Source organism: Pleurodeles waltl, chromosome 6 (genome assembly GCF_031143425.1).
Source record: "Pleurodeles waltl isolate 20211129_DDA chromosome 6, aPleWal1.hap1.20221129, whole genome shotgun sequence".
NCBI classification, from domain to species: domain Eukaryota; kingdom Metazoa; phylum Chordata; class Amphibia; order Caudata; family Salamandridae; genus Pleurodeles; species Pleurodeles waltl.
Window position 1 is genome coordinate 1223332504 of NC_090445.1, and position 13119 is coordinate 1223345622.

At 47.2% G+C, this 13119-nt stretch overlaps 1 protein-coding gene across 4 annotated transcripts in view; it reads right to left on the bottom strand.

The window, feature by feature from the left end:
* The window catches only part of NOLC1 (nucleolar and coiled-body phosphoprotein 1), a 518787-nt gene that overhangs the window by 41319 nt on the left and 464349 nt on the right, over positions 1-13119 (bottom strand). For all 4 annotated transcript variants that reach the window (XM_069240533.1, XM_069240536.1, XM_069240534.1 and 1 more), the window contains one exon: positions 6603-6692. In XM_069240533.1, coding sequence (XP_069096634.1) covers positions 6603-6692 — 90 coding nt within the window. The remainder of the gene's footprint in view (positions 1-6602; positions 6693-13119) is intronic.

Genomic DNA, 13119 nt, shown 5'->3' on the forward strand with positions numbered 1-13119 from the left:
ATCTATTGGCCTGGAATTGTATGAGTGTGTGTTCCTCATTTATTGCCTGTGTTTGTACAACAAATGCTTAACACTACCCTCTGATAAGCCTACTGCTCGACCACACTACCACAAAATAGAGCATTAGAATTATCTCTTTTTGCCACTATCTTACCTCTAAGTGGAACCCTTCGACTCTGTGAATACTATTCCTTACTTTGAAATAGTGCATACAGAGCCAACTTCGTACACCTTGCCTCTGCCTTTATTATTTGCACCAAAGAAGAGCCTCTGAAGGAATCTCTTTAGCAGAAATGTGTTCCTTGTTTGGTTTGGGAGGTGGAAGGCTCGGTTGATAGTATCTTGAAACCTCCCTTAAATTGTTGCCTTTGAAAATTACACCTACTTGGTGTAGTTAGTAAGTCCCCCATAGCTTTAGCTGTTTCTGAATCTTTTTTCAGCTTGTCAATGGTGTTACCAATCTCTGGGCCAAACAAGTGTTCTTTATCGAAAGGCATGTTGAGAACTGCCTGCTGTATTTCTGGCTTGAAGCCTGAGCACCTCAGCCAAGCATGCCTTCTTATGATAGCACTGGTATTTTACACCACGTGTTGCTGTATCCACTGCATCAATGACACATCTAATTCAATTGCTTGAGATGGCTTACCCTTATGAGACTAACTCCTGACCCCTTTTTTGATGTTCTGTGGAAAGTACTTGAGCAGTTCCTCCAACTCATCCCAGTGGGCCCTATCATACCTTCCCAGGAGTGCCTGAGATTTTGCAATTCTCCCATGATTTGCAGCTTACACAGCTACCCTTTTGCCCGCTGCATCCAGTTTTTTGCTCTCTTTATCACAAGGAAAATCATCTCCTGTGGACTGTTAGCACATTTTTGTGCTGCCCTTATTACTATAGAATCAGGAGGTAGTTGTGATTTAATAAATATTGGATCTGAGGGTGCTGCTTTCTACCTTGTGTCGACCCTTGGTGTAATAACTCTTGCCTAAGTGCTCGCTTCGAAAGCTCAACTCGATCCCAAGACTGTGTGGGATGGTGTTGACTGAAGACATCTTTGTCTTGGCAATTCTCGGTGCCGAGCTGGAGAGCAGGACATCCGAATGTAATTTTCTGATCTGGCCATGGCTTGAAGGGAGTGATGGACCGATGACCAGCTTAGAAGTCTTTTTCAAAGTCTTTAGATGTTAAGATGGGGCTGGTGTACTCAAGTATTGTGCTGCCGGAATTGATTGGCTCCCAATGTCAGATTCGACGTCTGACTCGGATAGAGAGGGCTGCTTGATGTCTGATTTCCTCTTGTGCATGTTCCTCTCCGAAGATGTCAGGAGTGTCTTCAACCCCATCTTTAACTAATGCGCCCTTTGGTTCCGGAAAGTATTTTTAGATTGAAAAGACCTACAAGTGTTGTATGTAGTTTTCCTCTTTATGATCCGGGGACAAACGTTACACACCAAGTATTGATCTGTGTGCGGGTATTTGGAGTGGCATCGAGGACAGAACCTAAACTGAGTTTGTTCCCTTAGCCCTGAATATTTCAACAGCACTTGAAGGAGTAGGCCCAAGAAGGGCGAGGACGCCTCTAAGGGTGTTGAAAAACTCAGACACGGAGAATCTGATCGATTATTCTAAGTTTGGAAATATGCGCTCAAAATTCTATATTGTAGGAAAGTACCCTCTTTTTGTCATGTTACCCCCAAATTCTGCCTAATGTCAGTGTGTTTTTGACTGTGACACTGGGATCCTGCTAGTCAGGACCCCAGTTCTTATGGTATATGGCCTACTTGTCAGTGTGTTTGACTGTTTTCTAAATTGTCACTGGAGTCCTGCTAATCAGAACACCAGTGCTCATGCTCTCTCGGTTTCTAAATTTGTCACTACATATTAGTGACTCAGTATTTCACTCTAAATTGGCATACAGGACCCACCTTATAAGTCCCTACCCAGGGCATTGGGGATCCTTATGGGCTGCAGCATTTCTTTTGCCACCCATAAGGAGCTCATACAAAGGCTTCTACAGGACTGCCATTGCAGCCTGTCTGAAATAGTGCATACAATATTTCACAGCCATTTTCACTGCACCAGGTCACTTATAAGTTACCTATGTATCAGGTCTTCCAACCCTGAAGGCTGGGTTTTAAGTACCTGTGTGTGAGGGCACCCCTGCAGTAGCAGAGGTGCCCCCACGTTGTCCAGGCCCATTTTCCAGGACTTCATGAGTACGAGGATGCCATTTTAAGTGTGCATTGTCCATAGGTCAATACCTATGCACAGCTTCACAATGGTAACTCCAAATATGGCCAAGTAAGGTGTCTAACAACTGGGATTGTACCACAATACGGATTCCAGTATTGGTTGCACAATGCCATGCAATCTGGGGGCTCCACAGTGGAAACCCAGTACTGCCATACCAGCCTTCTGAGGTTTTCACTGCAGCCCCAGCAGCTGCCACCTCAGAGAGAGGCTTCTGCAGTCCTGGGGCTTGAGCAGCTCAATCCCAGGAAGACAGAACAATGCATTTCCTTTAGGAGAGGGGTGTTACAACCTCTCCCTTTGGAAATAGGTGTAACAGGCATGGGAGGGGTGTTCTCCCACAGCCTGTGGAAATGCTTTGAAGGGCACAGATGGTGCCCTCCTTGCATAATCCAGTCTACACCTGTTCAGGGATCCCAAGTCCTTGCTCAGGCATGAAACTGGACAAAGGAAAGGGGAGTGACCACTTTCCTGTCCATCACCACCCCAGGGTGGTGCCCAGAGATCCTACAGGGTGTACCTGGGTGCTGCCATCTTGTTTTCGGGATGGTCAGGGAACGCTGGGAGCATCTGAGTGGCCAGTGCTAGCACGTGACATCAGAGACCTCTCCTGATAGGTGCTTACCTGATTAGGTGACCACTCCCCCTCTGAGGGCTATTTAGGCTCTGGGTGTTTCTCCAGATTCGGATTGCAAGACCACAGCAGGAATCCTCTGCATCCTTTACTTTATCTTCTACCGACTGATCAACTGCTGACTGTTCCAGGAACTCTACAAAACTGCAACAAAGAAGCTAAGATGTTCTGCAACATTGTATCTTCAGCTCCTGCCAGCACCTGCAACAGTTTCCAGGTCGTGCATCTTCTGAGGAATGCCTGTCTTCAGCCTGCACTAGAAGTACCGAAGGAATCTTCAGTGGAGTGACAGTCACTTCCCTGCTTCAGTAGGCACCCCTCTGCAGCGACGACCAGTGGCTTGGGTCCCCTTTCCCGATGAGAGGCGTGAATCCAGCAACACGGGCGGTGGACTAAAGTGACTTCAACAGTCCCCACGTCCAGCTGTCCAACTTTGGAGGAGCTAAGAGAACCGCGTGACTTGCAGTTGCTAAGGCTTGTGTGTGACCTTCTCAGAAGTTCTTCATGCACAGCACAGCTTGGCCCCCCAGCACTCCATCCTGTGACTCACAGCTTCCGGAGTGGTTTTCCAACGGCATGGGAATCCTTTGTGTTGTGCTGCGTGGGCCTCCATTTGCACTTTCTTTGTACCCGGGCTGAGGGACTCCTGTGCAGTGCATGCTGCCTAGTCTTCTGAGGGATCTCTGAGTTGCTGAGAACCTCTCTCTCCCCCTCTCCCGGGTAGTGGCCACCAGGTCCCTCCTGGTCCCGGGCAGCGCCATTTTCTGCTAACCGCGAGCTTTGAGTGTGCCAAGGCTTGTTGGCTGAATCCAGTGACGCAAAGCAGACTGCATTCACCCATCCGGCGTGGGACATCTTCTGCACCAACCAGGAACCTGCATCTGTCTTTTTTGGTGCAATAATGACTATCTTCTCACCGGTGGTTCTTCTTTTGCACCTTTATCCGGGTTAGCAGGGGGCTCCTGTTCTCCTTGGACTCTTCAGTGCTTCTTCGACCTGGCCCCCTTCTTCCACAGATCTTCAGGTCCAGTAATCCATTGTTGGTGTCTTGCAGTCTCTTCTGGTTCTTGCATTATCTTCTATCACGACTTCTAGTGTGTTTTAGGAAACTTGCGGTCTTTTGCTCCTGCTTTCCTGGGCTCTGGGGTGGGGTATTTTATATACCTTTGGAGTTTTCTTACACTCCCAGCACCCCTCTACACTTGTCTAGGTGGGAAATCGATGTTCGCATGCCATTATTGTATTATATGGTTTGTGTTCTCCCTAGGCCCATTGCAGTTTGATACCAAACTTCCCAGTTTTCAGTGTAGCCATTATGGTGCTGTGGAATTCGTGTATGACAGACTCCCAGACCATATACTCTCATGGCTACCCTGCACGTACAATGTCTAAGGTTTTGCTTAGACACTGTAGGGGGCATAGGGCTCATGCACCTATGCCCTCACCTGCGGTATAGTGCACCCTGCCTTAGGGCTGTAAGGCCTGCTAGAGGGACGACTTATCTATGCCATAGGCAGTGTGAGGTTGGCATGGCACTCTGAGGGGAGTGCCATGTCTACTTAGTCATTTTCTCCCCACCAGCACACACAAGCTGGCAAGCAGTGTGTCTGTGCTGGGTGAAAGGTCCCCAGGGTGGCATAAGACAGGCTGCAGCCCTTAGAGACCTTCCCTGGCATCAGGTCCCTTGGTACCAGGGGTACCAGTTACAAGGGACTTACCTGGATGCCAAGGTGTGCCAACTGTGGAGACAGAGGTACAGGTTAGGGAAAGAACACTGGTCCTGGGGCCTGGTGAGCAGGCCTCAGCACACTTTCAAATCATCAGCACTCTTTCAAATAATAACTTGGCATCAGCAAAGGCAAAAAGTCAGGGGGTAACCATGCCAAGGAGGCATTTCCTTACACTCCTCCTAGATAAGTCTTGGCTGCTCAGCACAGCTACCACTAGAGAGCCCTGGCTTCCTAGACACTAACACTTACTAATAAGGGTTGCCTTGACCAGGTATAAGGTGCCAACACCATAGGTGTCCACCACACACACCAGGCCAGCCTCCAATTTTTAATAAAAAAACTGCTTACCTTACAACAAAGGTTTTTGGTTCAAAGCATATATAAAAGCAAATGTTATTTTTCTAAATTGGTCTTGGATATATTCACTCAGTGTGTGTCTCATTTACTGCCTTTGTGAGTAACCCAGATGCTTAGCACTACACCCTTTGATAAGCCTAAATACTCGCCCACACTACCACAAATAGAACATTAGTCCTATCCACGTTTACCACTGCAAACCTTTGGGGATCCACTAGACTCTCTGCTTTATGTACTTCATTTTAGTGCAGCATATAGAGAGGCAGCTTCCTACAGGTAAATTGAGAGACTTGTGTTAGGAGGGTTGTGACAGATGCCCTCAGACTTGCAGTGTAAGACAACCTGTTGTGCTTCTGTACTTTCTTTTCAGTGGAGATGGCATTGGTACAGGTACTAGGATAGTTGTAACGGTGTGAGAGCGGTGATTTATGTACAGGCAGCAGTAAGGAGCCAGTGGTAACTAGACTGGAGTTTCCTTCCTTTCCATTGGACCCTAAAATGAACCAGAGGATGCAGGAAATTCACTGAAAATGTGTAGTATGGTGTCCCTGAAGGCCTCAATTTGCTGCAGGGTCAACAATACCTTTGGAAATCAGAAGCACGTCAGGACGAACAAAATAATCTTTTCTATGGTTGGAGAGATCAAAGGGCTGCAACTGACATAGCTTTGGAGTGAGAGGATGGAATGGGGTTGTGTCTTATGCTTGGACTTACTGGTGGACTTTTAGAATTAAGTTGAGCGCGAGCAGATTCAGGACAAAGTCCAAGCCCATAACTGCGTGTGAGCAGGACCTACGCAAAGGCTGTGACTTCTTGTATACTGCAGCATACAGCTTCACCTCCAACTCTCATATCATCTTTGGGTACACAAAGGAGCACTTAATGCATGACTTAGTCATATTTTGAGCTCAGACATCAAAGACAAACCTTACCTGGGTCCGTGACTGACATCTGCTTCTTTCAGTCGTTCCATGGCTTGAAACACACTGTTTTGGATTAGGACATCACTCTCTAGCATATTGCTGAAATTGTTTTAAGTCATCAGAAAACTGACAAAAACCAGGAACACTGCTCTGCACTTGCAGTGGAAGGCACAGAAGCAGAGGCCAGACAACACCTGGCTATGTCTTGTGTGCCAAGCCCAGACCGTAAGACTCTTTGAAATGCTCCACATGAAATATTGATGTGTTGGTCCTCCCAGATGTTTGAGTAACTAGGGAAATGAGCATCCATCCAGTTTTCTGCCATCAAAATCACTCTTTAACTGCTGTGTAAAGACATAGTGAAATCTCCACGAGAGAGAACCTTGGAAATTGTGAAAGGGATTAAGACTGCCAACTCTGTATGACCCATTTTTTCCTTAACCCTCACACATATCTACCTTATTCCATTCACATTAAGTCCCATCCTCCTTTTCAAACAACACATTTATGTCAGCCTAAAAACAAGGGACTACTGCGGTGTAGTGACCTACCACCATTTACTGGAACACCATGACGCCCACAATGTTTACTTCCTTCATCTTGTCTGCTCCTTTCCAATCTTCTTGTCTTACTTCTGGCAAACCTGCTCGCTCAGCGGTTTGAGGAAAACTTGAGAGCCACAATGTGCAAATAAGCTTTTAAAGTTACCTTTGCATCGAAAGAGTTGTTACCAACACGAAAGTCCACCTCAATCTCCTCATCCCTCACACGTCTGAATGGCTCTGCTGACTGAGATTTCTGGATGAAAAAAAGAAAAAAAATTATAGGTAAATTAAGAGGAAGGAGGAGATCTATTTACAAATATATGAATGGATGCTTTTTGGATTTACAATATTGTTTTATTGATTGCGTACAAATGAAGAATAAATTCAACTGCTGCAAAAGGATTTGTTTTTAACCTACCCAGAAAGCATCTATTTGTTGTATCTAGTACTGTAGATTAACATGCTCTGCACACTCCTACCATCTAGTGTTGAGCCCGGACATTTGCAACTTATTTTCCTAGGAAAATAAGTCTTTCGAGTCACAAGGTCCAGTGACGACGACTCTGGTATGTTATGCACATTGCTATCTCCTCCAACTTCAGATAGTTTTTCTCCACCATAGGGCTTGGACGTATCAGTTGAAGCATGCCCTTGGTGTACTCTTTTGTGGCTTTTTAGGTTCAGAGAAACTAGTATTGTTGCTGAAGATTTGGCAGCTGAACATCACAAAAGAGGTTTGACTTCAATGAATTGTCAATCACTCAGTGCCTTTCACTAGCATTGGAGAATGGTACAGGAGGGGAATTGGAGCACACTCCATTCTGAAGGTGTCCTCATTGTAACACAAAATACCCACACAACAGTCACCATCAAGTGTGCAATTGTTGTCTATAACCTGAACAAAGAAAACAAGACTGTCTTTTGTGTTAACAATTCAAGTCGACAAAAGTGCCCCACAGCATGAAAACCACAGTGGAACTTGAGATAGTGCAGGGGGAGGACATTGTTTGTGCAGAGGAAGAGTAAGAAGATTATGGAGCCGATATGGCAGGCGGTATGCACTACAGCGGCTCCAGAAACTCTGATGTTGACACTGGGTAGGGAGTGTTTGGGGGGGGGGGGGGGGGGGGGGGGGAGTGGGGGGAAATCAGCAGAGATGAAGGAGGGGGGGAATCAGCAGAGATGAAAGGGTGGGGGATTAGCAGAGATGAAGTTCAATCACTTATCTCCTTCCAGGAGGAACCTGACATCGAACAGAAGAAGACATTGGGCTGAAGACATAGGCCACTCCAAGGGTTATGAGAACACATGCAGCTTAAGCTCTTTACTCTCACAATCAAAGCAATTCTATTATTTATGCCCAGAGCGTTTGTAAATCAAAGACAAAACCTCCTGCAGCAAGAGAGGGAGTGGAGAGAATTTCAGTCCAAGCCTGGGCTGCACCTCCAGGGGGAGATGTCCAGCACCTCTGAACCCACAGCACTGCTTTTATGAACTTGCCCATCTCATTCTGATGGATATGCTGCGACTGGTCTTCGTCAATGACTATCAACCATTGATACAATTATGCTAAGCCCTTAAAAAAATATTTCTGTTTCAGTCACTTTGTGGCCATGTTTATAGACTGAGGCTTGTGTTCCTGGCGGCTGCACTTCTTGAAGGGTTAATTCTAAGTTATCTTCAGAGTCAGTCCCAAAAGACCGTCTCCACAAACAAGATATTTCATCACTGGAGGTTCTTGGGCAAGAAGAAAGACAAACACTGGGACATCCTTACAGTGCACCATTAAAGAGGAGATTCTTCAGCGAGCAAGTTCAGAGGTGGCATCTATTCCTCAGCACTGGTTGGGGGCGGGGGGGGAGAGGAGTCAGAAATAGAGTAAATCTGCCATATATGAAATGGGTGAGAAAGGACATGTAAATCTTGTGCCTAGAATGTAGCAGGCCGCTCACAGAAGGATGTCTGTCCTGGGTTTTGTAGTCAGGCCTGGGATGTATATTATCAATTCATCTTGAAGTATCAGAATGCCAACTCCAATAAATGTTCCACTGAAAGGTGCTGTCTCCGGACAGTCATCAGCCTTCAAAAAGTCAGCCCATATACAGTCCCCAACCCCTCTGCCAGCAACCTACTGTTTTATTAGAAGAGAGCAAGATCTGTCAGGGCTTAGCCTCACAAAGTGAACTGAAGGAGATACTATATCACTAAATGCCCAACCCTCAACACCAGAATGGGCGTCGATGGTCCCAACACTGCCTGCAATAGAGTAAAAATGTTTGGTTGTTAGTTGCACCCTTTCCAGCATCAATAGGAGCAACCATAATCATCCCCCCATGCCTCCCCAAAGAGCCACTACCCACCTGGGGTCATCATTCACTGTGCTGTTCTCAAGGTCAGTAGTTTGTGACGTAGTGAGGTGATAGCAACACAGGCAAATAGAGCCAAGCACTGTACCACATGGTTCCTGGGAGGAACAGATGAGTCAGGCACTCTACACCAGACAGTGCGATGGCCTGGCTTTGATAAGTCCAACTGCCCCGCTGCAACAGCCTCACAGAGGAGTCCACCAGCAACACAGTGCAGTTGCAATATACTTAAAGGAGCTGGAACAGTTTTCTACTGCATCCAGTGTAGCTAGTAATACACCACCTATGTGTATGTATATATATAAAATATAAAATGTCGCTTAACAAGTGGACATAAGTTCGTGGCATGTAGTGCTGCAGATACACGTGCTTTACATAAGTCCGCCATCTAGTGTTGGGCTCTGAGTTTTACAAATAGTTTTTCTTTGAAGAAGCTTTTTTGAGTCACGAGCTCGAGTGACTCATCATCTCAGTGATAGAGCGCATGGGCATCGAAACACTGCTGCACAACAGATGACGCAGGACAGGCTCGGCGATCCTAAGGGCTCGGACTGACTTGGGAACCACTGAGAACCGGAAGTAGAATGACTGAGTTAGGCACAGCGAGGCGGCAGCTGTGCTGCAGGAAAGCGGACCCAGCAGAGGCAGAGCAGTGCCGGTGTTAACAGTGGCAGGTACCCTTCAAGAGAAACCTCGGGGGCAGCTGAAGCCCAGGACTGGACCTACTACAGCTGTTTTTCATGCCCCCGGTTTTGCCCCGGCATAGCAGCACTGCCCCACGCATCCGAGGTGCAGCAGAACATACCTAGGAAGTAGACGCAGATACCCGCACCAGCGCACTGAAGCGCCTACAGGAAAACGAGCGGGAACTGATCCAAAACTAACGAAGGACGCTCTGCGGCAACAGTGAGGAAGGTGTGTGGTGCTGCTACGGCCGGGACGGAGACGGCACAAGGTCTTGGCCAAGCGAGCAAGGGAAACAAGAGGCAAAGCAGGCAGCGAGGCGGCATGAGCGAGAGCCTAAGTGAGACTGCTGTTGACCCTGTGACCCTGTCCACCCCCACACCAGAGCCCTAGCCTCTACCCCAGCCTTAGCCCTAAGCCTCAGAACAATTTAGCACAGAACTTTGGACCTTGGACTCTGGTCTCTGAACTCAAGATTGGACTCAAGTGGCCCTGGAGATCTTAGTGGGCACAGAAAATACTTGGCCACCTTTCGGGTGAGTGGAGTGGCAGTTGGTGGAGGGGGTCAAGGATAAGGGGTATTCCAAGTCCCTCTACCACCTTCTATCAGCACTGTAGCACTGCACTTCAAGGATCAGGACCAGTACTAGGGCCCGGACCATGGGCCAGGACCTAGGATTAACATTTAGTACCCGCTGTGCAAGCGCGATCCAGTTCAGCAGTGGGGGTTAGCAAATATGCAGAGAGAGTGAGAGTGTACATGAGCGCAATTCAGGTGCTCTAGCCACAGTCACCTTCTGCACGGAAGCGGCCAGCGTTAGGCCGGTGCGGCTTGTGCTCAAGGGAAATCTGCCGAGTTCCCTCCCAACTTACCTCTTGTCTTGCCCTTCCACTCCTTCGTCGCCATCTAGAGTCATAGGGGGTGGAATTTTTGTGGTGAGGAACACTACCTGCAAGAGGTAAAAGAGAAGGAGTCTAGCCTGATCCCTTCTGAATATGTAAGGAAACCCTTGGATATTGTGTACTGTGGTGCATTTGGTCAGCTGCTCAGTGGATCCGGGCGAGCGGTTTGTGAGGAGCACAGGCCTTTTGACCCCAGCTGGAGAGCCCTAGGAAACTTTGGAGTGTAAAAGGAAATAGAGTTAGTAGCTGATAGCCCCTGGTGGCGGTGTGGAAACAGCTGGTACTAGGCCAGTATGGTTTGCTCCCCTCTGGTGCCAGGTTAAGAACTAAAGGAACTCTCACAGTGAAGTATTTGAAGTCCTTGCAGTGTGGAGTATTGCGATCTATCATGGAACCTACCTACTACCTAGTATAATACCTGGTATATAGTATACAGTACACAGTATGCCGGTGAGCAAAGCTCAAGCGCGTGGCATAAAAAAGGGTCCAAAGACAGGCTCTAAATCAAAGGAGACTTTGGGGGTGCATCAGCTTTCGGAGGTATCACATGGGAATCATAAAGAAGGTGATGGAGGAAATATACTCCAGTTGTTGGACCAGGAGGACACTCTGAGAGATAATGGTGACAGCAGTGAAAAACCCTCAGGGACTCCCCTGGGGTATCAATCCGAGAGTTTGTTGGGAAATATTTGAAAAAGACTCATTACATGTCACAGGCGTCAGAGGGTAACAACATGTTTGACTTTAACCAGAGTGAAATAGGTCGACCCATGAGGAACGTCTCTCAAGTTTCAGACTCACTGCAGATAGAGGATTTATTCCTAGGGGAGGGGTTCGAGGAGGCAGGTGGGCACAAGGTCTCATTGGAACCTAGGCAATCCTCATCCCCATGCTTTCCACCACAAGCTAGGGGTAGTACACAACCAGAAGAGGGTTCCCTGCCCAGCTCTGGCTCAGAGAGAATGGAAGAAAGGGAGGGTCTCGTAGGAGGATGGGGGGGGGAGGGGTGGGGGGGGAGGGGCTTGTCAGAGAGGAGAGCAAAATGGGCGCATTTTTGCTCTGCCTGTATTTGCATTGGATGCCACTGCTGTACCCCCCAAGTCGCTACTCGATGTAATGTTTCTAATGCAAAAGACCCTGCAGGCAATTTTAGAAGTGCGGACGGCAAAAAATAGTTTGGGAAAAGTACATAAAAACAATTACAAGGGATAACCGAGGAGTTGAAATGTATCAAAAGTAGTATGCCAGCCCTAGTGCGACCCATATTGGAAAAAAGGGATCAAGAAACAGATACCCTCGACACGCCCGAACAAAATAAAAGAGGAGGGGGAATAGCTATATTACAGGCATCAATTCAACCGTCAGTATAGGTTTCCAAACAACCAATGCTGGTGATAAAGAGGAATCGCAGACGGGGGAGAAAGGGTTATGGTCTGCATAGTATCCCCCACAAACCGAAATGTAGGAAGCAAAGTAAGCAAGATAACGCTGGGAGCAAAATATCAGAAGGGAGTAAGGGAAAGACAGCGCAGGCAGCTCAGCACAACACCTTAAGGATAGGCCGTGGCCAAGGGTGGGAAGCAATAGCCGTAGAGCAAGGGGCCATGTCGCAGAAATTATCTAGTATACTCCAAAGAGAAGTTCGTCAGCGACGAAAAAGAAAGAAGGGCAGGCATGGAGTGGAAGTGGAAACGGAAACATTGGAGGAAACAAGACAGAGAGGAAAGTAGTGGCTTGGAGGGACAGAATAATATTAGGAGATCAGGGAAAAGCAGGGGATGCAGAGAATTAGTTAACCCAATTTGCCCAGCGAAGAGCGGAGTTTTGTTTTCTCCTAAAGGCACTGAGAACAAAAAGGAGCAGGAAAGTCCTAGTGGGAGTAAAGATAGGTGGATATATTTGGAGCCTTGGGGAAGAGAGATTGGGAGGAAACGGCAAAGGAAGTTAAAACCTTCGAACCGTACCCGCCTTTTAGAAGTTATGGCCTCGTGTCCAAGCCTATGTGAGATTGAGTCAGATGATATAAAGCAAATAGGATTTATATTAAGCCCAGAGGGGGAAGAGATGACTAAAGCACTCTTTTACCCTGACTCCATTGGACGATTGGTACTACAAGCAGAGGTGGAGCTAATGAAAGAGAGTATAAGGTTAGTGCAGGGGAATGTGTCAGAGGATGAGACACAAGATAGGCGAGCTTATGTGCCATGCAGGGTTGTTCCCAAATCAAGTGCAGTGCAATCTGTTATATAATGAAAATCGCAGAAGGTGAGTGGATGGAAACAATGGTAGTCTAAGTGTGACCGTAGTCTCAGGGTATAACGACCCACAGTGGAGGAATTGTTTTGAACCCATTGTAAACCCCCGTGATCAGTATAAGTAGGGGAGAATTGATTGATGTGGACTAGGAATTAAGCCCCACGCACAGCCATCCGATTTTATCCTGGAACTTCGGAAGTTACAATAAACATTTAAAACAAGAGCTATTTAAAGGAGAGATTGAAAAGTATGATGTAATGTGCTTCCAGGAAACTTGGCTGTGCGACGAACCCGAACCAGTAGATGGTTTCATGATGCTTTTTAGGGGAGCAACAAAGCAAGGGTTAGGACGCCCATCAGGGGGCCTAATAACCCTAGCCTCAACAAGAATAGCGAACAAGATCACAGAAATAAAAACCAAATGTCACTGGTTATTGGCAGGTCAGGTAGATCTCTACAATGTAATTGGAG